Below are 27,412 nucleotides of genomic sequence, written 5' to 3' on the forward strand. Positions count from 1 at the left end.
GTTGCCGTGAGCTAGGACTGTGCACTGCACTCCAGCCTGGGCAACAGAGTGAGACTCCATCTCAAAAAAAAAAAAAAAAAAGAAAGAAAGAAAAAAAAAAAAAGAACTTACAACGTCATTGGAAGAGGACAATGTACTAAGTAATAATTTGTGTGAACCTTATTGTCTATGGAACAATGTTCATTCATTCATTTTTGTCACCAAATATTTAATAAACCCCATAAAGTGTACAAGGAACTGGGGGAGAGAGAGATGAACAAGATAATGGCTCAGCATTTCAGAAGCTTATGAAAGTTTTGTACAGGAGACATTATTGGAAAAGCATATTTAAAAAGGAGCTCCAAGGAGAGTTAGAACACAAGCTTCTTTGCTTGTAACTTTGCTTGTAACTTCTTTGCTTGTTACGTTCATTGCACGTAACTCTGCAAGGCTTTTTAACTCATCCTTCAGAGACTCCTCATCAATAAATTGGAAAACAAAATTTAGGCCAAACAATTATGAGGTGGGCAAAGAGTAAACTTTAAGATTAAGTTGATCATTGTCTATCAGAATAAATTTAATAAGCATTAATTTCTCAGAAAAATAAAAGAGGAGGGATCAGCAGACTATACTCCCTGTATAGCAAACTATACTGCCCGATGGCCAAATTCATCCCTCACTTATTTTTGTAGATAAAGTTTTATTGGAACACTGCCATGGACATTTGTTTACATATTGTCTATGGCTACTTCTGCACTATAATGGTCAAGTTGAATAATTTTGACAGAGACTGTAAGTCCTGTAGAGCCTAAAATATTTACTATCAGGCCCTTTCCAGAAAACGTTGTCCAACCCTTGGAATATTGCTTGATGAAGAAGTTTACAATGCAGTCCAGTTTGTGTGAGATGGCTTGCTGACTTATTGTTCCAATAAAAATAGTTGGTGGATTGGAAGAATATCCCCAGCAAATGAATAAAATTCAGCAGAGACAGGGGTAGAGTATTAAATCTAGGAGAAAAAAAAGTAACCATATAAATGAGTATCAGAAGGACTAATTGTGTATAACAGAGAAAATATGGACTAGTTATTAAAGAAAGTTAGCCAGCTTACCCTGGGGCAGCACTGTTAAGCAAGATAGTTCTATAGGTAAGCAGAAGCTATCAATTATAATAATTGGTTAACATTTGTTGATACCTTACTTGTAGGTGGTGATATTTTGAGTGCTTCACATGTTTTATTTCAGCTAATGCTAACAAAAATGTGATTGATTACAAGGCATATTTTAGACAGGAAGATACTAAGGCTGGGATAAAGAAAGTGCCCAAGGTCACACAGCAACTAGGTTGTAGGTCCAAGACTTGAACTTGGCCAGGATAATTCCAGAAGTCAATTTGTTTTTTTTTTAAGTTTAATGTATTTTAATAGCAAACTTACAGGAACAGCACAGAAGACAGACAACATTAAAAACATGTGCTTGCATGTAGGACAACTCAGAAAAGTATAGTGAATGGATGAAATCTACTGTATGATAAAGATGCTACAAACACCTTTTAGTTGCTGTCAATAAGAACTTTACTTGTTTTAAAAAAATCCAAAAGCTGGCATTGTCCAGAAAAATTTAACATGTTTATTTATAATTACTATAAAGTTGAACCGCTGAAACTTGTTCACTGAAACATTTTAACTTGCATTAATGCTTTACGCCTCTTCATTTATATTAAAAATTCACACACAAATGAAAATGGAAAAACTGCCAATACCTGATTTCTGTCCCCTATTGTTCCACTCGCAATCATATACTTAGGTACCTTTTGACCCCTTGGAAAAAAAAAATCTAACGTTCAGAACTACCAATAACAAGAAGAAGAGAATTTTTTTTTTTTTTGAAAATGAAATGTTTCCCATCGTAGTGGATTCTTAAGCACGTTCTCCACATATGCGGCGTGCTAGCTGGATGTCTTTTGGCATAATTGTTACACGTTTGGCATAGATAGCACACAGGTTGGTGTCTTCAAAAAGGCCAACCAGATAGGCCTCACTCGCCTCCTGCAAAGCACCCATAGCTGCGCTCTGAAAGCGCAGATCTGTTTTAAAGTCCTGAGCAATTTCTCGCACCAGACGCTGGAGGGGAATTTTGGGAATCAGAAATTCAGTGGACTTCTGATAACGGCTAATTTCACCGAGCGCCACAGTACCGGGCCTGTAACGATGAGGTTTCTTCACCCCTCCAGTAGAAGGCTCACTCTTGCAAGTGGCTTTTGTAGACAGTTGCTTCCTGGGTGCCTTACCACTGGTCGATTTGCGGGCAGTCTGCTTTGTACCAGCCATGGTACAGAGACCTCCTTACTTACCTCTCTTCTCCTTCGGCTGGAGCTCGACGAGGGAGAGGCGGCGCTGGTTTTGGGGAGCGACGGTGGCGCGGCGGCGGCTGCGAACACAATTGAAAGCCAGAAGTCAAATTTTTAACCAGTATGCAATATTGCTGCTGTATAATAAATCCCTATTTACTAAGCAGGCATGACCTAATGAGAAGAATGTAAGTATAAAATATGAGGAAGGTTGGTAATTAATCCAACAATAGAGGCAAATTGCATAGGGTAGCCTACATATCTTTAGGAATTATTCCAACTTGATAAACTCTTACAACTAAGAAAACTTGATGTTTTGAATTTTGGTGGAAAGGAAAACATAATCTAATTAGTTAGTGAAATTCTCGACTTATTCAACAAGGTGATAGTCCTGATAGAATAAGCATAATGGAACCCAATCTGTTTTCTGCAAATCTGCAGGGCCACAGGGAATACTCATTATTGAAGCACTTCTTATCCATGTCTGCCACTCTTTCCCTAAGTACAAAATGGTGTAGGATTCATCCGGAGAGTATTCAAGTTGAGGGAAATGAGTCTCTGTCTCTTGTCTTAGGTCAGGTTTCTTGGGAAGCAGACTCTGAGATGGAGATTTGCAGGCAGCAGACTTATTGGGAAGTACTGTCGAGTTCAATATCTGTAAGGGAGTGAAGAAGAAAGAAGGCAAATGGAGAAGCTGAACTACTGTGAGACCCCAGCCTATCTCAGAGGGAATATGCACTGGAATGACTTTTCAGAGTAGTCCTAGATCAAGGCAAGAAGGCTGGGCCTATGTATGACCACACTAAACAGACATTAGATATGTGCTGTTTCCAAGGAGGGGCATAACTTTTTTTTTTTTGAGACCAGTTTTGCTCTGTCGCCCAGGTTGAAGTGCAATGGCTTGATCTTGGCTCACTGCAGCCTCTGTCCCCTGGGTTCAAGTGATTCTCCCGCCTCAGCCTCCTGAGTAGTTGAGATTATAGGCATGCACTACCATGCCTGGCTAATTGTATTTTGCTAGGGGTGGGGTTTCACCATGTTGTTTGGCCAGGTTGGTCTCGAACTCCTGACCTCAGGTGATCTGGAGAGGCATAATTTTGGCCAAGGATAACTCCCAAAGAGGGGCTCAGCTGTGCGTCATAAGCAGGCATCTCTCCTTGAGCCTGGGGCAGTCAGCCCTCTTCTTGAGGAGGATCTGAGAGGCACATCACAGTATTCACCACAGTATCTTACCCATTTTCTTTTTTCCCTCAAACCCTGGGTTGAAAATTTCAGGGCGACATCAATGAAGAGTGCATAAAAATCACCTCAGAAGTACTCTATTTCGAAGTTTCACTTACATAAAAGGACATAATATCTTAGGATTTTGCAGCCCTATGAGATGCTTATGACCTCCCCTGGCTCTCCATTTTTAATCCTATTCTTCTGTCTCTCACCTTTGGTATGTGGACATAGCATGTCAAACAAATGATTGAGGGTCTGGGTATGGTGGCTCATGCCTGTAATCCCAGCTCTTTGGGAGGCTGAGGTGGAAAGATGGCTTGAGACCAGGAATTCAAGACCAGCCTGGGCAACATGGCAAAACTCCATCTCTATAAAAAAGACAAAAATTATCTGAGCATAGTGATGTACGCCTGTAGTCCTAGTTATTCTGGAGGCTCAGGTGGGAAGATTGCTTGAGCCCAGGAGTTCAAGGTTGCTGTGAGCGGTGATTACACCACTGCACTCCAGCCTGGGTGACAGAGTGAGACCTTGTGTCAAAAAAGAAAAAAAAAAAAAATAGAGGGACATGATGGGGTGAGATGATTTAAAGATGTTGCATGTTCTGGAAAGTTCCTGTGTTAGGTGTAAAATTGAAGTCAATCTCCAAAGGCCCATTACCCTTATAAGACTTGGATTTAAGATTTCAGGAATGCATTTTACATTGAAATGGCCTAGTTGCCATCTCTCCCTGGGTGGATTCAGGGTGGGTATGTAAGGGCCAGGGGGACTGGTTGGGAGAAGTAAATTAAATAGATTTTTAAGATTTCTTAATTTTCATGGTTCTCAGAATTTATCTTGAGGCTAAAATCTTGAACATAGTTAAAAAAAATCAATGACCTCATTTTCCCCTTCGTAGTTACCTCAATCAGTTTGACGTCTACTGAGTCTGACCCATTGGAACATGTAGCATGCTTTCATTGGGTAGATCATCAGATCTGCAAGGTTAATGCATCTAACCTGCCGTGGCACACATGCTGAGAAAAGCATTCATTTACACAAAGTTCGTGACAGAAATAGAATCTCTCATGGACTTTGGAAAATGAAAGGACAGTATCTACGAATACAGTCATGCATTGCTTAATGATGAGGATATGTTCTGAGACAGGTCTCTTCAGGTGGTGGCGTCATTGTGCCAACATCATAAAATGTACTTACACTAACCTAGATGGTATAGCCGACCATACCTAAGCTATATGATGTAGCCTGTTACTCCTAGGCTATAAACCCGTACATCATGTAACTGTACTGAGTACTGTAGGCAATTGTAGCACAGTGATAAGTATTTGTGTGTCTAAACATATCTAAACACAGGAAAGGTACAGTAAAAATATGGTATAAAAGATAAAAATGGTACACCTGCAGAGGGCACTTACCATAAACAGAACCTGCGGGACTGGAAGTTGCTTTTGGTGAGTGAGTGGTGAGTGAGTGTGAAGGCCTAGGATATTACTGCACACTACTGTAGACTTTACATACGTACTACATACATTTACATAAAAGTTTTTCTTTCTTCACTAATAAATTAAGCTCAGTTTACTGTAACATTTTTACTTTGTGTTTTTTTTAATTTTAAAAACTTTTGGTTTTTGTAATATCACTTAGCTTAAAACATAAATACAATGTACAGAAGTTTTTCTATAAAAATTCTTTATATCCTTATTCTATAAGCTTTTTCTTTTAAAATTTTTTTATTATTATTTTTTACTTTATAAAGTTTTTTGTTCAAAACGAAGACACAAATACACATGTTAGCCTGTGTGTGTTCTGACAGGGTCAGAATCATCATTATCAGTGTCTTCCACCTCTACAACTTGTTCTACTGGAAGACGTTCAGGGGCAATAACATACACAGAGCTGTCCTCTCCTATGATATCAACGCCTTCTTCTGGAATACCTCCTGAAGGACCTGCCTGAGGCTGTTTTACAATTAGTTAACTTAATTTTATAAGTATAAGGAGCACACTCTAAAATAACAAAAGTATAGTATAGTAAATACAAAAACCAGTAACCTATTTATTATTGTTATCAGGTATTATGAACTCTGCACAATTTTATGTACAATTTATACATTTATACATTTATAGCACTGGCAGCACAGTAGTTTTGTTTACACGAGCATTGCCACAAACTCCTGAGTAATGCATTGCACTACAATGTTAGGACCACTATGATTTCACTAGGTGATAGCATTTTTTTCTGTTCAATTATAATCTTATGGGACCACCATCATAAATGCATTGTTGACTGAAACATCATTATGTGGCACATGACTGTACTCAGACCATCTCAAGGGAGGGTTGCAGGAGCTATTTAAAAGGGTTCACTGATAAGGCAAAACAGATTAGGGGCAGGAAGTATTGAATCCAATTATAATGGAACTAGAATAGAGTGATAGGCAGAGGAAATTGGCTAGAATTTTGAAATCAACCTTCAATTTTCCCAGAAAAAGAGGCTTAATATTAGCTATGCAACATTATATTTAGTATCAACTATTTTCTTCTTGCTATGCTAGGCAATTTTTATATACATGAGCTCAGTTAACTATCAGCAAATTTTCAAGTTTGGTGCCATTTACCTTATTTATATATGCGGAGCCTAAGACTCACAAGAGTTTTTGAGTGATTTATCTGAGTAAAGCCTGGATTTCTGGTAAGTCTGTTTATTAACTGAGCAAAAGATTGTTTTCAGCTGAGTTCTAGAAGGCCACAGACATATCCAAGGATAAATAAAACATATGCCTAAGAGGTTTATTTATGATTACTGTGACTTTAGTTGCCCATTAAAGTCTCAATCATTGCTTCTGGCTAAATCAGTAGACATTTTACTTTATTAGTTCACTCATTTTAAAGAGCATTTTTAATTCACACAGAGGTCCTGGGAAAAGACTAAGGTCAAATGTGGCAAAATGGTCCAAAGGATCTAAGATTAACAACAGATTATGACTATTCACAGATAAGTGACACTGAGTAGAATTATTTTCTCACGGTCATTGTAATGAAAAGGAGTTGATTTTGGGGGCGGCCAACACAGGTTTAGGACCTTTCCATTGTTCACATGTGATAGAAAGTAATAGAAAGAATGGTAGCCTACATCTGAACTAATTCCACTTATCTACAAAGCTGTCCATTTCCTTGAAGTTCTGGGTTCTATTTGTCTTAGTCTGAGTGGTTTTTTCTTCCCCGCCCCCTATATGGGAAGGTCACTATATATGAAGTCAAGAATAATGGGTTCTAGCCCAGTTCCCTACTTTTTTGCCATGGTGAATATTGGCAAGCTATATAACCTCCATAAGTTTTAGTTTTCTTATCTTGTAATATTGACCTTGTTTACATCCCTGGTTATTGCAACCCCCAAATGACAAAGTAGGTAAAAATTCATTGAAAGCTTAAACTACTATGCAAATACGAAAAAGAAATGTAGTTAAAGTGTCTTCAACTTTGTGGAACTTACAATGCTGCTTCATGCATACTGAGATTCTGAAAATATCACATTCACTTTTGCTTAATAATTAGCTGCAATTCTTGTCAAGTTTCATAAAATGAAACCTGTAAAATTGCCAGTGTCCAGAAATAAAGCACTCTTGGAAGAGGTTTCACTTATTCAAGTAAAAGATATTTTGTATCTTGTAAAAAGTAGGTGCATGAATCAATCTTTATATGATCTCATTGTGAACCGGGGCCAGTATGGCCCAGCCTTTGCACAGTTGTGCCACATGACATGAGGGCACAACTCCAACTCCAGGAGCTTTGAAGAATAACATCGATTTTTACTAATCATTTTCTTGAAAGTGGTTAACCCAAGATTTTATTCAATGTACCAAACAGGAAGTATCCCAGAAAAAAATGTACCAAACAGGAAGTATCCCAGAAAACCTCTCTAGATATTATTTTTTCTCTCCAAAGTTCCATACTCATGACAGTCATGGAAAATCCCTGTATTAATTCATTTTCACACTGCTGATAAAAATATACCCGAGACTGGGCAATTTACAAAAGAAAGAGGTTTGATTGAACTTATAGTTCCACGTGACTGGGGAGGCCTCGCAATCATAGTGGAAAGCAAGGAAGAGCAAGTCACGTCTTACATGGATGGCAGCAGGCAAAGAGAGGGAGAGCTTGTGCAGGGGAATTCCTCTCATTATCATGAGAACAGCATGGGAAAGACTTGCCCCCATGATTCAATTACCTCCCATTGCGTCCCTCCCATAACATGTGGGAATTCAGGATGAGATTTGGGTGGGGACACAGCCAAACCATATCAATTCCTCTTGCTGTCTTTTGTCATTCTAACTTCTCTCCCACCACTCTGCTCTCCCACCTACTTCCTGTAATACTCCTATGTTGTTCCTCTAATTCACGGGAAGTGGCTCCTCCAATTTCTGTCCGCGTCTGCCCACTGGACAGATCACATTTTTTTTTTTTTTTTTTTTTTTTTTTTAGACAGAGTCTTGTTCTTTCACCCAGGCTGGAGTACAGTGGTGTGATCTTGGCTGACTGCAACCCCTGCCTCCCGGGTTCAAGTGATTCTCCTGCCTCAGCCTCCCAAGTAGCTGGGACTACAAGCATGCACTACCATACCTGACTGACTTTTATATTTTTGGTAGAGGTGGGGTTTAACCATGTTGGCCAGGTTGGTCTCAAACTCCTGACCTCAGGTGATCTGCCTGCCTCGGCCTCCCAAAGTGCTGGGATTACAGGCATGAGCCACTGTGCCTGGCCAGATCACACTGTTCTTTGTTAGTGCCATGCTTTGTGGTCCTCCTTTGCTCGAAAAAGAAATGCGTATTTTCTGTTGTCCTACTTTTCTTATGAATATTTCTCATGGAACATTTCTAGAGGATAATATTCTTTACCCCATTATGTATGTATCTAGTAGCTCCTTGGTGAGTTTGACATCAGAACCATGTGTAGATTTGGGAGTCGGAAACATTCTATCCCTCTTCCATCCCTCTTTCTCCTCAATACTTCATTTTAGTCCTCAGAGGAGAAGAAATTTCAATAGTTTATCACTTCAAAACTTGAGTTCTATTTAACTGGAGTCAGAAATTAGCCACCGTGGATGCCATTGACCTATGGAAAATCAACTTCCAAAGTCCAAATATCTGAGTTACAAATACACTTTTATGAGATGATTCATATGTAAGCAGTGGACTGCAAGCCTGAATAAATGGGGGCATCCAATCTCACTTTTTTTTCCCCCAAGAATATGACCAGTGTACACATTCCCATGTGTTTATTATAACATCTCTGCAGGTAAGAACAGACCCAGCTTATATGTATTTTACCCTGAGTTTCCTTCCTTAACTCTGATTCTTTCCATCTCAAGATTGCATATCAGAATGAACGTGGGTAAGAGTAATATTATTGGGCTACCTTTGTATCCACTTTATTTTATTTTTTTAAGTAAATGATCTGCAAATGGCCATGCTTTATTTTTATTTTTAGTAACAGACTACGTTCAGGAAACTTCATAATCAATCATGATTTACCTGAGTTCTGTGACATTATGGTTGAGAACTGCTGGTTTGGGGTGTGAGTATAAATTTTTCCTTAATTTCGTTTCCCTCTTTCCCATCCATAGTCATGCTGGCTAGGGAACTGAGAGCAATTACAACCTTCCCAATGTTTGTATGGATTGCAGTCATCTGTATTTCTCTGAGAAGCATATATGGAATAAAAGTGTGCATTGCAGAGGCAGTTAAGTGAGCCAGATATAGCAAACTAAGGCAGATAACGATATGGCCTCAGGCCTAACATGGCTGAAGTCATTCTTTCCTGACAAGAGTAACGGTTCTTTTGCCCTTAAGGCCCTCAGTTCCACAGGGCTCCGGGCTGTCATCCTCCTCTCCACAGAACACGTGAGGTCATTAAGAGAAATGCTGATGCCATGCTAGAGGCCATGATCTTCCCTGCCACCAGGTTGCAGCTGACACATAGATGACATTTCTTTGGTGTCAAATCCAGGCAGAGCGTTGTCCTACCTGTCCCAATATCTGTTGGAAATCAGCTCTTGGAAGGAATTTAATTGGTTCTACCTCAATTCAGTTAAGACTGAGAGGCAAGGATAAAGTTACCACACAAGGACAATCCTGGATTCCAAATAAACCTGGAAGATCCCTGTATACAAAGGACCCAGAAAATAAGTTTTCATGAACTGTGAATGACTTTAGCCAAATCTTGATATAATGGGTATAAGATATATTGTATTTATGTGGATTTCATACGTATGTTTTTATCTCTGGGTATGTTAGCAATGGCATTGCCAGTAACGAGAGTATGGTCCTATTTGGTCATTAGAAATTTAACTTCCAAAGTTAGAAATGATGTAATGAGCATATTGTGTTGTTTCTGGACATAGATGTTTTTCCTTTCATGCTTCAGTGAAGTATATTTTCTCTCTATTCTTTCTTACTCCTGACAAGGAAGTATATGATTCATGATACACATTTGGTTCATTGATCCTCTTTTCCTTCAGATGATTCTTCTACTGGAAATGGGCATAAAAACAGAGCAAAACCAGGAAGAAAGAGGCCCTCATACTGCCAGCATAATACTGCACTGAGGAATTCATTCCCTCACCTGGGCTTGTGTGTTCATCAACTAGCGGGGTTCAGTGCCTAAATAAGTGCCACTTATCACCACTACCTCTGAATAGTACTATGAATACCACCATGACCACTACCACCATCCCTCTGCCCACTGTCATCACCACCATTATCACCACCACCATCACTACTACTGCCACCACTCTCACCACTACCACCATCACCACCGCCACCATCACCGTTATTACTACTACCACCACTACCATCATCACTATGAACCCTACCACCACCATCACCACTATCATCACCACCTTTACTATCACCACCACCACCATCACCATAACTACTTCTGTCACCACTATCAGTATCACCACCATCACCATTAGCACTACTATTATCACTGGTAATCACTATGAATACCACCACCACTACCATTACTAGTGTGCCCACCAGCACCACTACTTTTCTCTTGCAGAATCAAGATGGGTATAATGCTTTTTCAGGTTTCAAGAAATATACACTCAGGTAACCTTTGCTGAAAGCAGCTTATTATGAGAATACACAACTAAATAAACAAACACAAAAAATTGTCTCTGGACCACCACAGGTAAATTTCCAAAATGGAAATGTTGTTCATCTATTACAAAATAAATAGCTCTAAGATCCAAGAGTATCCCTAATATGGTCCCCTCAAAGTTAGGGTGTTGCTGCTTCTGACTCTTGACACTCTGCTCTTCCAAGGACTAAGCTTCTGCCTGTAGATCACATCACAAACACTGAACAACTTATAAATGACTGCTCGTGACATAGGCACCAATCCCTGATCCAGTGATTTAGTTCAGTGTGATGGTAATATAGGTGCAAAGCTTTTGCTCTAGAAGCAAGGAATTGCTTTTGTCTACTTTATGCAGAAGGTGGCTATAGGAGTGAAGACTCTTCTCTCGACAAGCTATCATTACAACTTCTCAGTGTGTGCACTAGGATTGTCAAATGTAAAAATTAAAAATACAGGTCATCCAGTTACATTTGAATTTCAAATGAGCCATAAATACTTAAAAAAAATTAAGAAGGCTGGCCGTGGTGGTTCATGCCTAGAATCCTATCTCTTTGGGAGGCTGAGGCAGCAGGATCACTTGAGGCTAGGAGTTCAAGATCAGCCTGAGTGACACGGCAAGCCCCTGTCTCTTAAAAAAAGAAAAGAAAAAAAAAAAGCGTCCCAAATATTGCATGTGGCCAGTACCCAAACGAATGATACTACCACCTTTACCACCATGCCGATAAAATAGTGGTTTCTTTCTCATATCACACAATGCTGTCTGAATATAGAAAAGAATGAAACATGGATGCTTTCCCCTACTTCTGGGTTCTAAAGCTAGGCATTGCCCTAACCTTCCAATTAGTCCCTCCAAATCCTGCCACAGCCTGCATTAACTATTCATAAATGTGTTTACTCAAAGGAGGCGGCATTTTTAAGTCTACGGAAGTAGGAGGTACCCACTCAGGTGGAAGGAAGCAATGTAAAAGCTGTATAATTTTAGCTCTGGCCATTGTACAAATGGCCTAGATAAGGAGGCATCCAAGGGCATGCAGTTCATGAGTAATAGAGCAGGAATGTGATCATGTGTCCTAAACAAATCACTCTTTCTTATACAGTTTGAATGGTGCCAGACATGAGCAAAAGTAAGTATATCAACATCCCTTGCATAGCCATACTAATATCTCAAATGTGTATTATATTTGAAAGTTTACAAAGTCCTTAGATTGTATTTTAGGTAATGCTCCATAGAATAGCAAACAACTTTTTCAGATAGATGTTATAATTTCAACTCTACAGGTGATGGAAAAAGAGGCTCAGAAAAGTTATATAAACTGCTCGAGGTTAAACAGCTAGTAATGTGAAGATCTATAACATATAACAGGACCTTTTTCAGCAACATTCATTGCTTTCCTTCATCACACAAAAGGTCATTACAGTTTCTTCACAAATAGTATTACCATTTATAGAATACTTTTACCATGTGTTACAGGCATTATTTAGCTGTTACAAAATTTCTATGGGTTAAATACAGAATTATAATTTCTATTTGGCATATGTAAATGAGACTCAGAACAGCTAAATGGTAGCATGACTAAGAGGGAGAGTCGCTAGTCAGCTTCCCTGGGTTTAAATCCCAACCTCATCTGTTACCAGCTCCAGGACATTTGGCAAGTTATTTAAGCAGTTTCCTCACTTGTAAAATGCAGGTAATATGAATCTCTACCACTTAGGGTTGTTATAAATATTCTGAGTAAATATGTGTGAAGTGTAGAAAGCAGTTCCAGGAACATAGAAGGCACTTAACAAATGTTAACTATTTTTATTAGTGTTGCTGCTGAAAATTTTATTGAAGCTCAAAAATGAAGTAATTTGGAAGATACTGGAATAAAATTAGGTTTTTAGGATGGAAAAGCCCATGTTCTTAACAGCTCCACAATTCTCCCCCTTCCAAAAGTACTGTTTGAATAAATGTATTGTCTGCTTCCTCTATGCACATCTTCATATCTCTTAGGCTTTAAGTGTAGGGATTATCAATCCAAACCTAGATCTCCTTTGCAAGCCTTCTCTGAGCCCTCCAGCCTTCACTAAGCCTAAAATCATACATTTGACTGGCATAATTTACTGAGTTTCATGGTTATCTAAAGGGCTGTTCTATGTGATGTATTAAGTATGCTTCCCCAATTGGATTGTAATTCTTTGAGAGACGAGAACATCTCTGCCTCTCCCATGATGATAACTTCAGAGATAAATAGAAGGTTGAATTTTAATAAATCTACTAGTATTGGGGAACATTTTCTTTCATTTGCTTATTTCTTTTTGATGAACTATCCCTCATTCATTTATAGTCTATGTGGTTCAGCCAGGGTTGACTCCATCTTCTATTTCAATCCCACCTTCAACAGGGATGGGAACATGACCCAGGTCAGGCTTCCCAAGTATAGAGTACATCATCTCCCTGGTTACTGTGATGGGTTTAGGTTCAGGCATGAGCCAGCCTATCTGATGCCTTCCTGAGATTGTGCTGAAGCTCTTGGAAGAGATACATTCTTCTTTGAAATGATGAGTACCAATGATGAATACCATATAGGTCTTCTTTGTCACCATGCAGAAAGAATGGACTTCAAAATCAAACCCATGCAGAGGAAGGATGGGAGGGAGGGAGAGAGAGAGAGAGAGAGAGAAGAGAGAGAAAGAGGGAGGGGAGAGGTTACTGAAGATCATAAATCAACTATGTCTGAAGCCAGGTATATCCGTGGACTCTTCTTTTTTAAGTTAAAGATTAATCGAATGGGATTTTTTTGTCTCTTGGAAGCCAAAGAGTTATGGAGAATATATTGGCATATTACCTTAATAACCCATTTTACACATGGACTCTCTATGGTGTCTGTCACCTCACAGGCATTTGGCAAGGGTGGGAGTTGTCATCTTCTGCTCACTCTTCCGTCGGGCAAACTGACTCTGGCTATTTATTCCCTTTGAGGGTTCTTCATAATAAGGACTTGGAAGACAATCACAAGTCACTTTCAATTAAGCTTCCTGGAACAGGTTTTAATCTAATGAGGTCATTAACACATGATGACATATCAGGGCTGCCTGATATCATCATGGAATTAGGGATGATTTTTCCTTCTGTGAGAATGAAGAGTGCCTGCTGTACACAGGCCAATACTTTGTGAACTTAAGATGTAGGATAGTGATGGAGTAGATATTAATTTTTAGTTGAGGCAGGGTAAATGTAAAATAAGGCATCTTGGTATGGTTGCCTGTTGATTGCTATTAAGGAAACCAGTGGAATCTCTCACTGGGAGAAAAGGAGCGTGCATATAGGATTGCTGCATCTTCATTTAAATTTTAGAAGCAGAACTATGCAGACAACTGCCGACGTTGGCCATTAGTAGACCCAATTTCCTCTCCTGGTATGGCACTAACAGGGTTTGTGACTACAGGAATAAGTTTGTGTTGAATAACTGCTTGTTATTTTTTTTCTTGTAACTAAGGGTCTGTGCTGATGAGATAGCTGTCTGAAGTTATCATGCACTGCTCACTGTCTATATGGTCTTGGCAGCTGAACTCGGCACAATGCTCCCTCCAGCTTGGCTAAACAGCCCGGAGCTTTGATAAAATGCTCAGAGGCATTTGGATGAACTCTGTCATTTTATTCTTTTATATAAATCCAGTACTGACTTTTTAAATGTCGTGTGAGCATGAGTTTGGTATATAACTGACAACAGTGTAATGTTTTATAAAATAATCTTTCAAATAAAAACAATTGGTAGCAGTTCTATGGGCATTTTAATGGAACTGCAGTGGATTTACAAGGAAAAAAGGTATAGTCTTGTGGTATCCTTTAAAATACCCTGCTCAGATCTCTCTTTAAAGAGAGAATTATAGTTGATTGATTTGCTCCAGTTGCTGCTTTTTGGATCCACTAGGGTATTTACTCTGCACCCATGCTTCCCAGCCAATGCCTGAGCAAGGCAGTGATATTGGAACCAGGCCATTCCTTTCTAACACAGGACTCCTCTAATAAACAACTTTGGTTGGTGATTTCCTATCATGATCGTCTGAGAACTTCTCTACCATCTGAGGTTCTTCTCATCCAATTCTTCCTTGTCTGTCCACTCAGAGGTGACAGCTCATCATGTATGTGTGCCCCCTCCCCCTCTACCCTTCATAGGCATTTCCCCAGTAAATATTTGATGTGTCAGATTTCAATTTGGCATCTGCTTCTTGGAGATTCCAGACCTATGAAAGTGTTGCTGGGAGTGCTCTAGAGAACAAGCAGTAAGAAGGGATTAAAGACAGGTCCACTCATTGCCCATCTGGCAAGAAGAGTCCCATCCTGAGTGGGAAAAGGATAGTCTCAGGCCAAGGTGGCAGTCCCACTGCCACACATTTCACCTGTGTTTTCTAAGAAAAAGTCCCTGTACAGAGAAAGGCCATTGTCAATATACTCATTTGAAAGCTATGGTGTGCAATGCATATAAGGACAGTGGATCTGGCTGGTTGTTACTAAGTTGTATTGATACCTTGAAAAGGGATAAGGAGAAAGTGTGGGCTATTAAAATCTATGCTTAGCTTATGAAGAGGTCCTTATCTCACATAGTAGGAAGATTGAGCTCAGGATCTGATAGTTCAGGTCACAGAGCTCCAGAGGTATTTCAAGGCTTAGCCAAAGTAGGTCTGTTATGTTGAAGTCAGGGCCTTTGTTGGAAAAGCCCAGGACACTAAGGCATGGAATGAAAACATCTTGGATATCTCTGAGGACTTTGGCTCTCACAGAGGTGGCCCAATCCTCTTCAGTAAGAGAAGCTACTGCAGAGGCTGCTCTACTACAAGGCAATAGATGGCCCCCTTAGGAGCTAACTTCATCTCCTCTCTTGGCTGCCATGCCAATAACTAGGGTTAACTGCCTGCATGACCTAGCTGTGCCTAATAAGTGAGGAAAGAGATTACAACCCAAAGGAGCTGTGAGAATTAGTCAATGTGCACTGGCAGAAGCTGGGGGAATATCTTGAAATTGAATTTTGAGGGGTTTTGATCAAAGGGGATAGAATATAAGATTGGATAAACAAGAATTTATTGACTTGAGGCACTCTCACAGGACATGGGATTTAACACCTGGGGCAAACCTGCTGTTAAAGTGGCTCTTTAAAAGCCTGGAGAGAGCAATGAGACATACAAAACAAAGTTGAAATGCCTGAGTTGCCCTAGTGGACAGTAAAGTAAGAAAGAAGAGGCTGAGGAAAGTAGGGATACCGGAATGGATGTATTATGTGAGGCAAGGAAACCCACCAGAGGATTACGTTCCATGAGAGTGCCATAGCATTCTCTAATGTCATCAGAACTGAGTTGGTGAGAATGGCACCAACATCACTAAGAAGTTCAGTGGTGACCAGAGCTGATAGTAGGGAAGATGGGCATGCATCTAGATTCATTAATAACCATGGAGATGCCATAGGTGCCATAGTAATAGAGGTAAGGTGGAGGTACTTAACTGCTAGAAAATCAGAGGCTACAATGACTGGTAAGGTTGAAGAGGCAAGAGTCTTAATCTGCAGGGAGTTGTGAAGATGGTTAACAGAGCATACCATACCTTGGGGCAAAACAGATGGGAAGCCAGTAAGTTTACTACTGAACAACATCTACAATGAGAAGAAAGCAAGAATGGAGGAGCAGGAGGATGAGAGTGGATACCCCAATAAAAAGGCATTATCTTTTTTTCAGTTTCTGGGTCAAAGTGAATTTTCAGATCTAGAACCCACTGAAAGAAGTGATGGCTGGGTCCCTAGGGTGAAGGGCTCTGTAATGCCACAACAAATATTTGCTGTACTAATTGCCTCTGCCTTTCCCCAAAGGGGCCTGTGCCCATTTACTCAGATGACTATACACTGGGGAAAGAGAAATACGAGACATTTCAAGGACTGTTAAATATAGGATTTGTGTTGACATTGGTATTCGGGAACCCAAAGTATAATCATGACCTTCTATTAGTGTGTAGGCTTATGGTAGCCAGGCCATAGATGGAGTCCTAAAAAAAGTCCTTCTTACAGTAGGCCCACAATGTCCACAGATCCTCCTAGAGGTTATCCTCACAGTCCCTGAGTTTGTGATTGGGATTGACATACTTAGTGATTGGTGTAATTCTCCAAGTGGGTTCTTGACCTGTGGGGCAAGAGCTATCATGTGGGAAAGACTAAGTAGAAGGTTCAAACACTGCTTCTCTCCTATTCTCCCAAGCCAAAATAGTAAATAAATAGTATCATTTCCATTGGTGGTAGGGGGTTGGTAGAAGTTTGTGTTGCCTTAAATATCTAAAGGATGGATGTGAAAGTGATGGGTTCTGTTATATCTCTATTTTATTTGTTAGTCTGGCCCCTGAAGAAATTGGATGCATCCTGGAAAATCACTGTAGATCACCACAAGTTCAACAGAGTAGTAGCCCTAATCATAGCTGCTATTTCAAGTGTGGTATCTTTGGTAGAGATTAATAAAGGCCTCGGTGCATGGTAGGAGGCTATTGATTTGATGAATGCTTTCTTTTCTATTCCAATCAGAAAAGAGGATCAGAAACAGTTTGCAGTCATGTGGAATGAACACAAAAAAAATCATTTACAGTTTTACCCAAGGCTATGTTAACTCTCTTGCACTTTGTTGTAGCCCAGAGATCTGGAGTGTCTGGACATCTCACAGAATGTAACATCGATTCATTTTATCAATTATATCATGCTGTTTGGACAGGATAAGCAAGAGGTACTGGTACATTGGAGGAATTGCTTAGATACAAGTATTCCAGACGATGGGAGATAAATCCTATGAAAATTCAAAGGTCTACTACGACTTTGGCAAAGTTTGTAGAGGCTTAGTCAGTGGAGTGTTGGGATAGTCCATCCAAAGTAAAGGAAAGATTGCTGTGTATTGCACCTTTATCCTTTTTTTTTTTTTTTTTTTTTTTTTTTTGAGATGGAGTCTTGCTTTGTTGCCCATGCTGGAGTGCAGTGGTGTGATCTCAGCTCACTGCAACCTCTGCCTTCTGGGTTCAAGAGATTCTCCTGCCTCAGCCCCCTGAGTAGCTGGGACTACAGGTGTGTGCCACCATGCCTAGCTAATTTTTTGTATTTTTAGTAGAGATGGGGTTTCACCATGTTAGCTAGGATGGTCTTGATCTTCTGACCGTGTGATCTGCCTGCTTTGGCCTCCCACAGTGCTGGGATTACAGGCGTGAGCCACCGCACCTGGCTGCATCTTTATTTTAAAGTAGGAAGTATAGCACCTTATAGGCCATTCTGGATTATAGAGGCAACATATTCCATACCCAGAAATACTGTTCTGGCCCATATATCTTGTGATATAGAAGATTCTGTATCTCTGACAGATTAGGGTGGGGTGTGGATTAGGAGAGGGCTCTTCAACAGATCCAGTCTATTAGTGTAAGGATCATGTAGGAAGCAATGACAGATGCTATGTTGTTGGAGGTATAAAACTTATAGCAAGCCCTAGTGGAAGAAATCATTGTGCTGGGGTTCTGGAGCAAAACAGTGCCATTTGCACTGCATAATTTTAGATCTTTTGAGAAACGGTTCCTGGTGTGTCAGTAGGCCTTGGTAGAGATAGAAAACTTGACCATGGAGAATCAAGTGACAATATGTCTAGAATTGTTCATTTTGAGATGAAATCATTAAGTCAGATATATCCAGCAGTAGTTTGTCACAAAGCAGAATTGGTGCACTGAGTATTGAGCCTAAGCAGGACCAAACTTACATAAACAAGTAGTCCAGATGCACATACTACTACCATGTTTATACCGATATGCCTCCCCAGACTTGCACTTATGGCTCTATATAGTACCCCATACAACCAGCTGAAAGAGAAGGAAAAAGCTAACATTAGTTTACAAATAGGCCAGCTCAGTGTGTGGGTACATACTATGAAATAACAGTAACGAACTTACAGCCACTTTCAGGGATGGCTTTGAAAGACATGGAGAGAAAAATTTTCCCAATGGATGGGATTTCTAATGTTGCACCTGGTCGTTCACTTTATTTGTAAGAAAAAGTGAACTAAGGTGAGAATATATATATATATATATATAGAATCCTGGGTGGTGGTCAATGGACCACTGGGCAGAGACTTGAGATGAAAAGGACCAGAAACTCAAAGACAAGAAGGCCTGGGGAAGATGATGTGATGCACAAATGTGAGCGAGCATAAAGTGTAAAGCTTTTTTTTGTCCCACATGTTAACACCATGAAAACATCCATCACAGAAGAGACACTAAATCACCAAATGATTACAATGACTCAGCCAGTAGACATTAGTCAGCCTTCATCATTGGCCATCTTGGGACTGACTGGATAGGCAAATAAACGGTGGGCGGCCACACAGTGGCAGAGATGGAGACTAGTTCTGGGCTCCGCTGTATGGACTCCAACTTAACATGGCCAATGTAGGTATTGCTGCCTCCAAACGCCCAAACTTCAAAAGCCACTTCTGAGTGTGGCTATGATAGTTGTTGTTCGTTCTTTGCTTGTACCCACACATTAAGTAGCTTAAGCACTTCTGACCCAGTACAATTTGTCCTGAACCGCTTAACTGTCACTCCCAAAGCAGATCCAGTCTTTCTTGAGAGCACAGTAAGGGGTCCCATGAAACGATAAAGTATGACTGCACCCTAGGCATTTTGAATTGTTTGTGTCATGAACCAGCAGGCAACAAGTGTCACCATCTTTGAAGGAATAATTGACCTTGCGCAACAGGAGGAGGGAGGAGAACTTTTATACAACAGGGAGAAAAAGTTTCCCTGCTGTTTTGTACAACAGCGGAGAAAAATAGGTATGAAACACAGGTGATCCACTTGTGTGCTTCTCAATTTGCCTTTGTAATCTGATTCCTGGCAGGCATCCTCATTTGTAATTCCAAGTAGACACAAACTGTATGCTGGCCAGGGAAGGATATAATTACCAAGGGCTCAGACTCCTGAGGAATAAAGTTTTGAGTTACATCCTTAGATAAACCAAGACCTGCAGAGGTGATGGTTAAAGATGAGGAATTGAGAATAGAGGAGGAAGGAGAAAATGATACCCCTGGTGGCCCCAAGACCCACCATCACAAAGACCAGGCTGCTGATTGTCATCATCTCGAAAAGAAACCCTGCAATTCTAGCTATCACCCCCTATTCCTTCCTCTGTCCCTCCATCCCCACAACCATAAGCAACCACTAATATACTCTCTGTATTTGTATATTTGCCTAATCTGAATATTTGATATGAGTAGAATCATATGAGTGGTCTTTCGTGCCTGACTTCTTTCACAGAGCAGAACATTATCAAGGTCATCTATGTTGTAGCATGTACTTCATTCTTTTTTATGGCTGAAGAATATCCCATTATATGGATAACCACATGTGCTTATTCATTCATCAGTTGATGGACATTTTGGTTGTTTTCATCTTTTGGCTATTATAAATGATGCTACTATAAACATTTGTGTACAACTTTTTCGTGGACGTATTGTTTTATTCCTCTAAGGTAGTTGCTTAGGAGTAGAATCAGTGGGTCCTATAGTAACTCTACCACCCTTTGTGGAACTTCTGACCAGATCTAAGTGCCTGCGTCATTTCATATTCTCATTGGCAGTATATGAGTGTTCTGATTTCTCCACATCCTTGACAATACTTGTTATTCGCAATTTATTTATTTATTGTTTACAATAGCAAAACTAATGGATGTAAAGTGGTAACTTGTGATTCTGATTTGCATTTTCCTAATGATGCTGACCATATTTCAATGTGCTTATTGGACATTTGTGTGTCTTCTTTAGAGAACTGTCTCTTCAGATCCTGTGTCCATTTTATGATTGGGTCATTTATCTTTTTATTATTGAGTTATAAGTGTTCCTTTTTTTGTTTTTTAATTTTTTGAGATGGAGTCTCACTGTCACCCAACCTGGAGTGCAATGGTGCAATCTTGGCTCACTGCAACCTCCGCCTCGTGGGTTCAAGCGATTCTCCAGCCTCCCAAGTAGCTGGGAGTACAGCTTCCTGCCACCGCACCTGTCTAATATTTTTGTATTTTTAGTAGAAATGGGGTCTCAGGCCGGGCACGGTGGCTCAAGCCTGTAATCCCAGCACTTTGGGAGGCCGAGACGGGCGGATCACGAGGTCAGGAGATCGAGACCATCCTGGTTAATACGGTGAAACCCCGTCTCTACTAAAAAGTACAAAAAAAAAACTAGCCGGGCGAGGTGGCGGGTGCCTGTAGTCCCAGCTACTTGGGAGGCTGAGGCAGGAGAATGGCGTGAACCCGGGAGGCGGAGCTTGCAGTGAGCTGACATCTGGCCACTGCACTCCAGCCTGGGCGACAGAGCGAGACTCCGTCTCAAAAAAAAAAAAAAAAAAAAAAAAAAAGAAATGGGGTCTCATCATGTTGTCCAGGCTGGTCTTCAACTCTTGACCTCAAGTGATCCACCCATCTCGGCCTCCCAAAGTGCTGGGATTACAGGTGTGAGCCACTGCACCCAGCCAAGTGTTCTTTAAATATTTTATATACAAGTTCCTTTTCAGAAATATGATTTGGAAATGTTTTCTCCTATTCTGTAGGCTGTCTTTTTGCTTTCTTTATAGTGTCTTTTGCAGCACAAAAGGATTTTATTTTTATTTTTGTTTTTTTTGAGACAGAGTCTCACTCTGTCGCCCAGGCTGGAGTACAGTTGTGCAATCTTGGCTCACTGCAACCCCCCGCCTCCTGGGTTCAAGTGATTCTCCTGCCTCAGCCTCCTGAGTAGCTGGGGCTACAGATGCATGCCACCATGCCTGGGTAATTTATGTATTTTTAGTAGAGACGGGGTTTCACCCTGTTGGCCAGGCTGGTCTTGAACTCCTGACCTTAGGTGATCTGCCTGCCTTGGTCTCCCAAAGTGCTGGGATTACAGGCGTGAGCCACTGCACCTGGCTGAGGATGTTCTCTTTTATTTTTAGTTTGTTGAGTGTTTTTTATCATGAAAGGATATTGGATTTGGGAAACAGCTTTTTTTCATGTCTGTGGAGATGATCATGTGGGTTTAAAAAAAATTCTATTGATGTGGTGTATTACATGAATAGATTTTTAGATGTTAAAACAAACTTGCATTCCTAGGATGAATCCCACTTGGTTATGGTGTATAGTGCTTTTTATTTATTTCTGGATTTGGTCTTGCTTGTATTTCATTGAGAATTTTTGCATCTATTTTCATGAGATATTGGTCTGTAGTTTTCTGTTCCTGTGATACTTTGTCTGGCTTTAGTATCAGGCAGTGTTAGTCTCACATAATGAGTTGGTTAGTATTCCCTCTCCTATTTTTTGAAAGAATTGATATTAATTCTTTAAAAAATATTTGGTATAAATCACCTATGAAATCTTCTGAATCTAGGCTTTTATTTGTGAGTAGTTTTTTGATTACTAATTTAATGCATTTATTTGTCATGGATTTATTTAGGTTGACCCTTCTTAAAATTTTTAATTTTTGTGGGTATAATAGGTGTATATATTTATGGGGTACATGAAATGTTTTGATACAAGCATGAGATGTATAAAAATTACATCATGTAAAATGGGGCATTAATCCCCTCAAGCATTCATCCTTTTTGCTACAAACAAGCCAGTTATACTCTTTTAGTTGTTTAAAACATACAATTAAATTATTATTGACTACAGTCACCCTGTTGTGCAAACAAATACTAGGTCTTATTTGTTCTTTCTGTTTTGTTTTTGTTTTTTTTTTTAGACCCATTAACCATCCCCACCTTCCTCCCATCCTCTTATTACCCTTCTCAGTCCCTGGTAATCATCCTTCTACTCTCTGTCTCCACAAGTTCAATTGTTTTGATTTTTAGACCTCACAACTATGTGGGAACATGTGAAGTTTGTCTTTCTGTGCCTGGCTTGTTTCACTTAGTATAATGACCTCCAGTTCCATCCATGTTGTTGCAAATGACAGGATCTCATTTATTTTTATGGCTGTCTTGACTTGGCTCCTAGATTGAACATTTCTGGTGTACAGAAATGCTACTGATTTTTGTACATTGATTTTGTATCCTGAAACTTTACTGAAGTCTGTCAGTGTATGATTCCATATCTTACTCTTTTATATTTTTGAAAGGTTGATAATAATGTGTTCTTTTTCAGTTTCTGATTCTAATAATTTGAGTTTTGTTTTTATTTCTTGGTCACTTCAGCCACAGGTTTGTCAATTTCTTTGATCTTTTCAGAGAATCAGCTTTTGTTTATTGATTTTTCTCTATTTTTTTTCTTTATTTCTTTGATTTCTGGTCTAATATTCATTATTTTCTTTCGTCTGTTTGCTTCTGTTTCAGGTTTTATTTTTTTCCCCTGTATATTTAGGTGAAAGTTTACTGATTTTAGATGTTATTTCTTTTCTCTTAAAGTTATCATTTTTAGAGACAAGGTCTTGCTCTGTCACCCAAGCTGGAGTGCAGTAGTGAGATCATAGCTCACTGTAACCTCGAACTCCTGGCCTCATGCAATCCTCCCACCTTGGCTTCTTCCAAAGTGCTGGTATTACAGGTATGAGCCACCACCCTCAGACTCTTTTAAAATGTAGGCATTTATGTCTACAAATTTTGTTTTAAGATATTTGTTAGGTATATCCCATATTTTGGTATATTGAATCTTCATTTTCATGCTACATATTTTCTAATTTCCATTTTTATTTCTTCTTTGATTCATTGGTTACTTAAATGTATACTGTTTAATTTCCCCAGAGCTGAGTTTCTCACATTTCTTTCTGTTATTAACCCCTAATTTCATTCAACTATGGTTGGAGAACATAATTTGTAATATTTCTATCCATGTAAATTTATTGTTTTTTTTTTTTGCCCAGCATGTCTTGCGTTCTGGAGAATGTTTCACGTGCACTTGAGAACAATATGTATTCTCCTATTTTGGGTATAGTGTTCTATAGATCTCTGTTAGGTCTCTTTGTTGATCTTGTCTGTGGTTATATACATTATTAAAAGGGGAGTATTGAAGTCTCCATTATTATTGTTGATTTGTTATTTCTTCCTGTTTTCTGTCTGTTTTTCTCTTATGTATTTCAGTACTCTCTTATTATGTGAACATATGCTTATAGTTGTTATATTACAAATATATATGCATGTAATAATAGTGGGATAATGATCAATTATTTTATGATTTTTAAAATGTCCTTTTTAGTCTCTAGTAGCTTTTTAAAGTATATTTTGTCTGATTTTATTATGAGCACTCCAGCTTTCTTGTGGTTGCCATTTGCATAACATGTCTTTTCCATGGTTTTCTTTCCAATCTATGGCATCTTTGAATCTCAAGTGTATCTCCTAGAGATAGCATGTAGCTGTGTTTTGTTTGTTTTTCAGTTTGATAACCTGTGTTTTGGTTAGGTTTTTTAATCCACTCACAGTTAGTGTTATTTTTTCATATAACTGGATTTATATCTAATTTTTAAAAGTATTATACACTCAATAAGACATTGCTATAATTCTTACTTTATATAATTGTATGACTTTTAGATAAAATGAAAGAAGGAAAGCAAGTATACATTTAGGCTTTTAAAAATATTGTCCTTAGTTATTTTCTGATTCTTTGCATTTGTTCCTATGGATGAAGTTATCTATGGTAACTTAACAGTACACTTAGCTCCCACCCACGTTCTTTGTATTGTTATTGGCATACATATTACATTTTTGTATGTTGTAGACCCAACAAAATATTTTATATGTACTGTTGTTTCCAATTGCTTTTGAAATCAGTTAAGAGAATAGAGGTAAATAAATCTGTATTTGTACTATCTTTTATAACAACAATGACCTTTACTGATGCTCTTTGTTTTATCATTCAGCTTTGAATTCTCCTCTGGAGTTACTTGCTTTCAGCCTGAATAACTTCCTTTAGTAGTTTTTATAGTGTAGGTCAAAATATATCAAAACAAATTATCAGTTTTTGTTTATGTAAGGATGTCTTTATTTCCTTTTTTGGGGGGGCAGGGATAGAGTCTCCCTCTGTCATCCAGGCTGGAGTGCAGTGGTGCCATCTCAGCTCACTGCAACCTCCGCCTCTCAGGTTCAAACAATTCTCCTGCCTCAGCCTCCTGAGTAGGTGGAATTACAGGCATGTACCACCATGCCTGGCTAATTTTTTGCATTTTTAGTAGAGATGGGGTTTTTCCATGTTGGCCAGGTTGGTCTCAAACTCCTGACCTCAGGTGATCCACCTGCCTCAGCCTCTCAAAGTGCTGGGAATACATGCGTTAGCCACCATGCCTGGACAAATGTCTTTATTTCACCTTTAATTTGTAAAGATAGCCTTGCTGGGTATAGGATTCTTGGTTCATTTCTTCGAGTACTTTGAAAATGTTATCCTACTGCCTTCTGTTCTCCATTGATTCTGATTGGAATTTATCCTAATCTTATTTGGGTTTCCATGTAATTGGTGAGTCATTTTTCTCTTCCTACTCTTATAAATTTCTCCTTTGCAATTTAGCATTCTTACTATGATGTGTATATTTGTAAATCTCTCTGTTCATCGTACTTGGAGTGCTTGAGCTTTCCAGATGTGCAGATTAATGTTATTCAGTACATTTGAGAAGATTTGTCATTACTTGTTTGAACATTTTTTTCTAACTCTTTTCTCTCTTTCCTGTCATTCTGGTAATCCTATTATGCATATATTGATGTATTTAATAGTGCCATACTTTTCTCTGAGTTTCTGTTCATTTTTCTTCTTATTTTTTTCATTTTCCAGATTATATAATTTCTATCAATCTATCATCCAGTTCACTAACTCTTTCTTTTGGCAGTTTAAATCTACTATTGAGCACCTTTAGTGAATTTTAACTTTAAGTTATTGTACTTTTCAGCCCCAGAATTTCCTTTGGATCCCTTTTTATAAAAAATCTTCTCCTTTCTGGCCGGGCGCGGTGGCTCACACCTGTAATCCCAGCACTTTGGGAGGCCGAGACGGGCGGATCACAAGGTCAGGAGATCGCGACCATCCTGGCTAACACGGTGAAACCCCGTCTCTACTAAAAAAATACAAAAAAAACTAGCTGGGCGATGTGGCGAGTGCCTGTAGTCCCAGCTACTCGGGAGGCTGAGGCAGGAGAATGACGTAAACCCGGGAGGCGGAGCTTGCAGTGAGCCGAGATCCGGCCACTGCACCCCAGCCTGGGCGACAGAGCGAGACTTCGTCTCAAAAAAAAAAAAAATCTTCTCCTTTCTTTCCCTTCCCTTCCCTTCTTCCCTTCCCTTCTTCCCTTCCCTTCCCTTCCCTTCCCCCTCTTCTTTCCGTTCCGTTCCTTTCCTTTCCTTTCTCTCTCTCTTCCTTCTCTTCTCTCCTTCCTTCCTTCCTTCCTTCCTTCCTTCCTTCCTTCCTTCCTTCCTTCCTTCCTTCCTTCCTTCCTTCCTTCCTTCCTTCCCTCCTTCCCATCCTCCTTCCCTTTCCCTCTCCCACTCCCCGCTGCCTCTCCCTCTTCCTGTCCCTCTCCTCTCCCTCTCCCTCCTCTTCTCTTCTTCTTTCTCTTGCTATGTTGACCAGGCTGGTCTTGAACCACTGGGCTCAGGCAGCCCTCCTGTCTTGGCCTCTCAAAACCATGTACCTGGCCTATACTTTCTATCTCTTTATTAATACTATCCATTGCTGTGACATTGTCATCAAACTTTCCTTTTTTTATTATGGTTTTCTTTAGTTCTTTGAACATATTTATCATGGCTACTTTGAGGTCTTTGTATGTTAAATCCAATATTTGGTTGCTCTCACAGACAGTTTTGATTACCTGCTTTATTTTTGGTTGACAGGTGATGTTTTTTCTTTGTTTCTTTACATGTCTCATTTATTTTTGTGGAAACTTGGATATTTCGGATAATATATGTACAACTCTGTCTCTCTCTCTCTGGAGCTTGTTATTTTCATTGTCTTTTTATTTGTTTAGTGACTAACTGCGTTATTTTGGTGAAGTCTATTTTCCCTCCACAGCGTGAAGCCTCTGTTATTGCTTTTTGGGGGTTATATCCTTGGGTATTTTCATGGTCACTCTGGTATGACAGTAGTTTTTTTCTGGGCTCTCTTTGGCTATCTCTGTCTCTGACTACACCAGCTGTTAAGCCCCAGTAATTGCTAGTTGATTGCTCTGTTGTTTTCAGCAATGCCCAAGATCACTAAATTTGGGCTCCTTTGAACAGATAGTTCCTGAGGTTAGTGTTTGAAATTTGTTCTGACCCAAGGAAGGCTCCTTCCAGCTCTCTCTTTTCCCAGTTCTCTCCAGTAACTCAGCTGGTTTACAGTTTAGCCTACATTTCCAATGGATCTACCAATATTCTCCTAGTTGCCTTTTGCCACAATCTCCATTGTTTTTTGAGAGTGCCTTTAGCCTTGGAACTTCTCCATACTCTGCTGCAAAAAAGTCTGCTCCTCTGAGAAGATACTAAGAGCTATTTTAGGGCCATATAGCTTTTTCCCTCAGGCAAATTTTCTGAGCTATGGCTCTAGAGCTGGGAGTGAGGATGATTGCACACATCTCTCTGAGTGACACTTATGCTTTTGGAGCTAAGCACTTGGTAGTCATGGTAGGGGCAGTAGCCTCAGCTTGCCTCTCCCTACATGACATCCTCTCCACACAAGCAAGGATGATTGGGGCCCCATTGTTCTCAGCAGACCACCCCAAGACAGAGCCTCTGTGCAATGAGTGAGGGCTGAGTAGGAGAAGTGTTCTTC

The 27,412-nt window shown here is 39.7% G+C and overlaps 2 protein-coding genes across 3 annotated transcripts in view; both read right to left on the reverse strand.

Annotated features, from left to right (window-relative positions):
* Positions 1–27,412, reverse strand: part of MGST3 (microsomal glutathione S-transferase 3) — a 1,219,025-nt gene that overhangs the window by 1,177,950 nt on the left and 13,663 nt on the right. The gene's annotated exons all lie outside the window — the stretch shown is intronic.
* Positions 1,858–2,341, reverse strand: LOC126941981 (histone H3.3C-like). The gene has a single exon (XM_050768936.1). The coding sequence runs from the start codon at positions 2,306–2,308 to the stop codon at positions 1,898–1,900; it is 411 nt and encodes a 136-aa protein (XP_050624893.1). The 5' UTR covers positions 2,309–2,341; the 3' UTR covers positions 1,858–1,897.

This window comes from Macaca thibetana, chromosome 1 (assembly GCF_024542745.1).
Source record: "Macaca thibetana thibetana isolate TM-01 chromosome 1, ASM2454274v1, whole genome shotgun sequence".
Classification (NCBI taxonomy): domain Eukaryota; kingdom Metazoa; phylum Chordata; class Mammalia; order Primates; family Cercopithecidae; genus Macaca; species Macaca thibetana.

Excerpts from the sequence above, each read along its gene's own strand:
- LOC126941981 (XM_050768936.1), bottom strand. The coding sequence starts at position 2,308 with ATGGCTGGTACAAAGCAGACTGCCCGCAAATCGACCAGTGGTAAGGCA.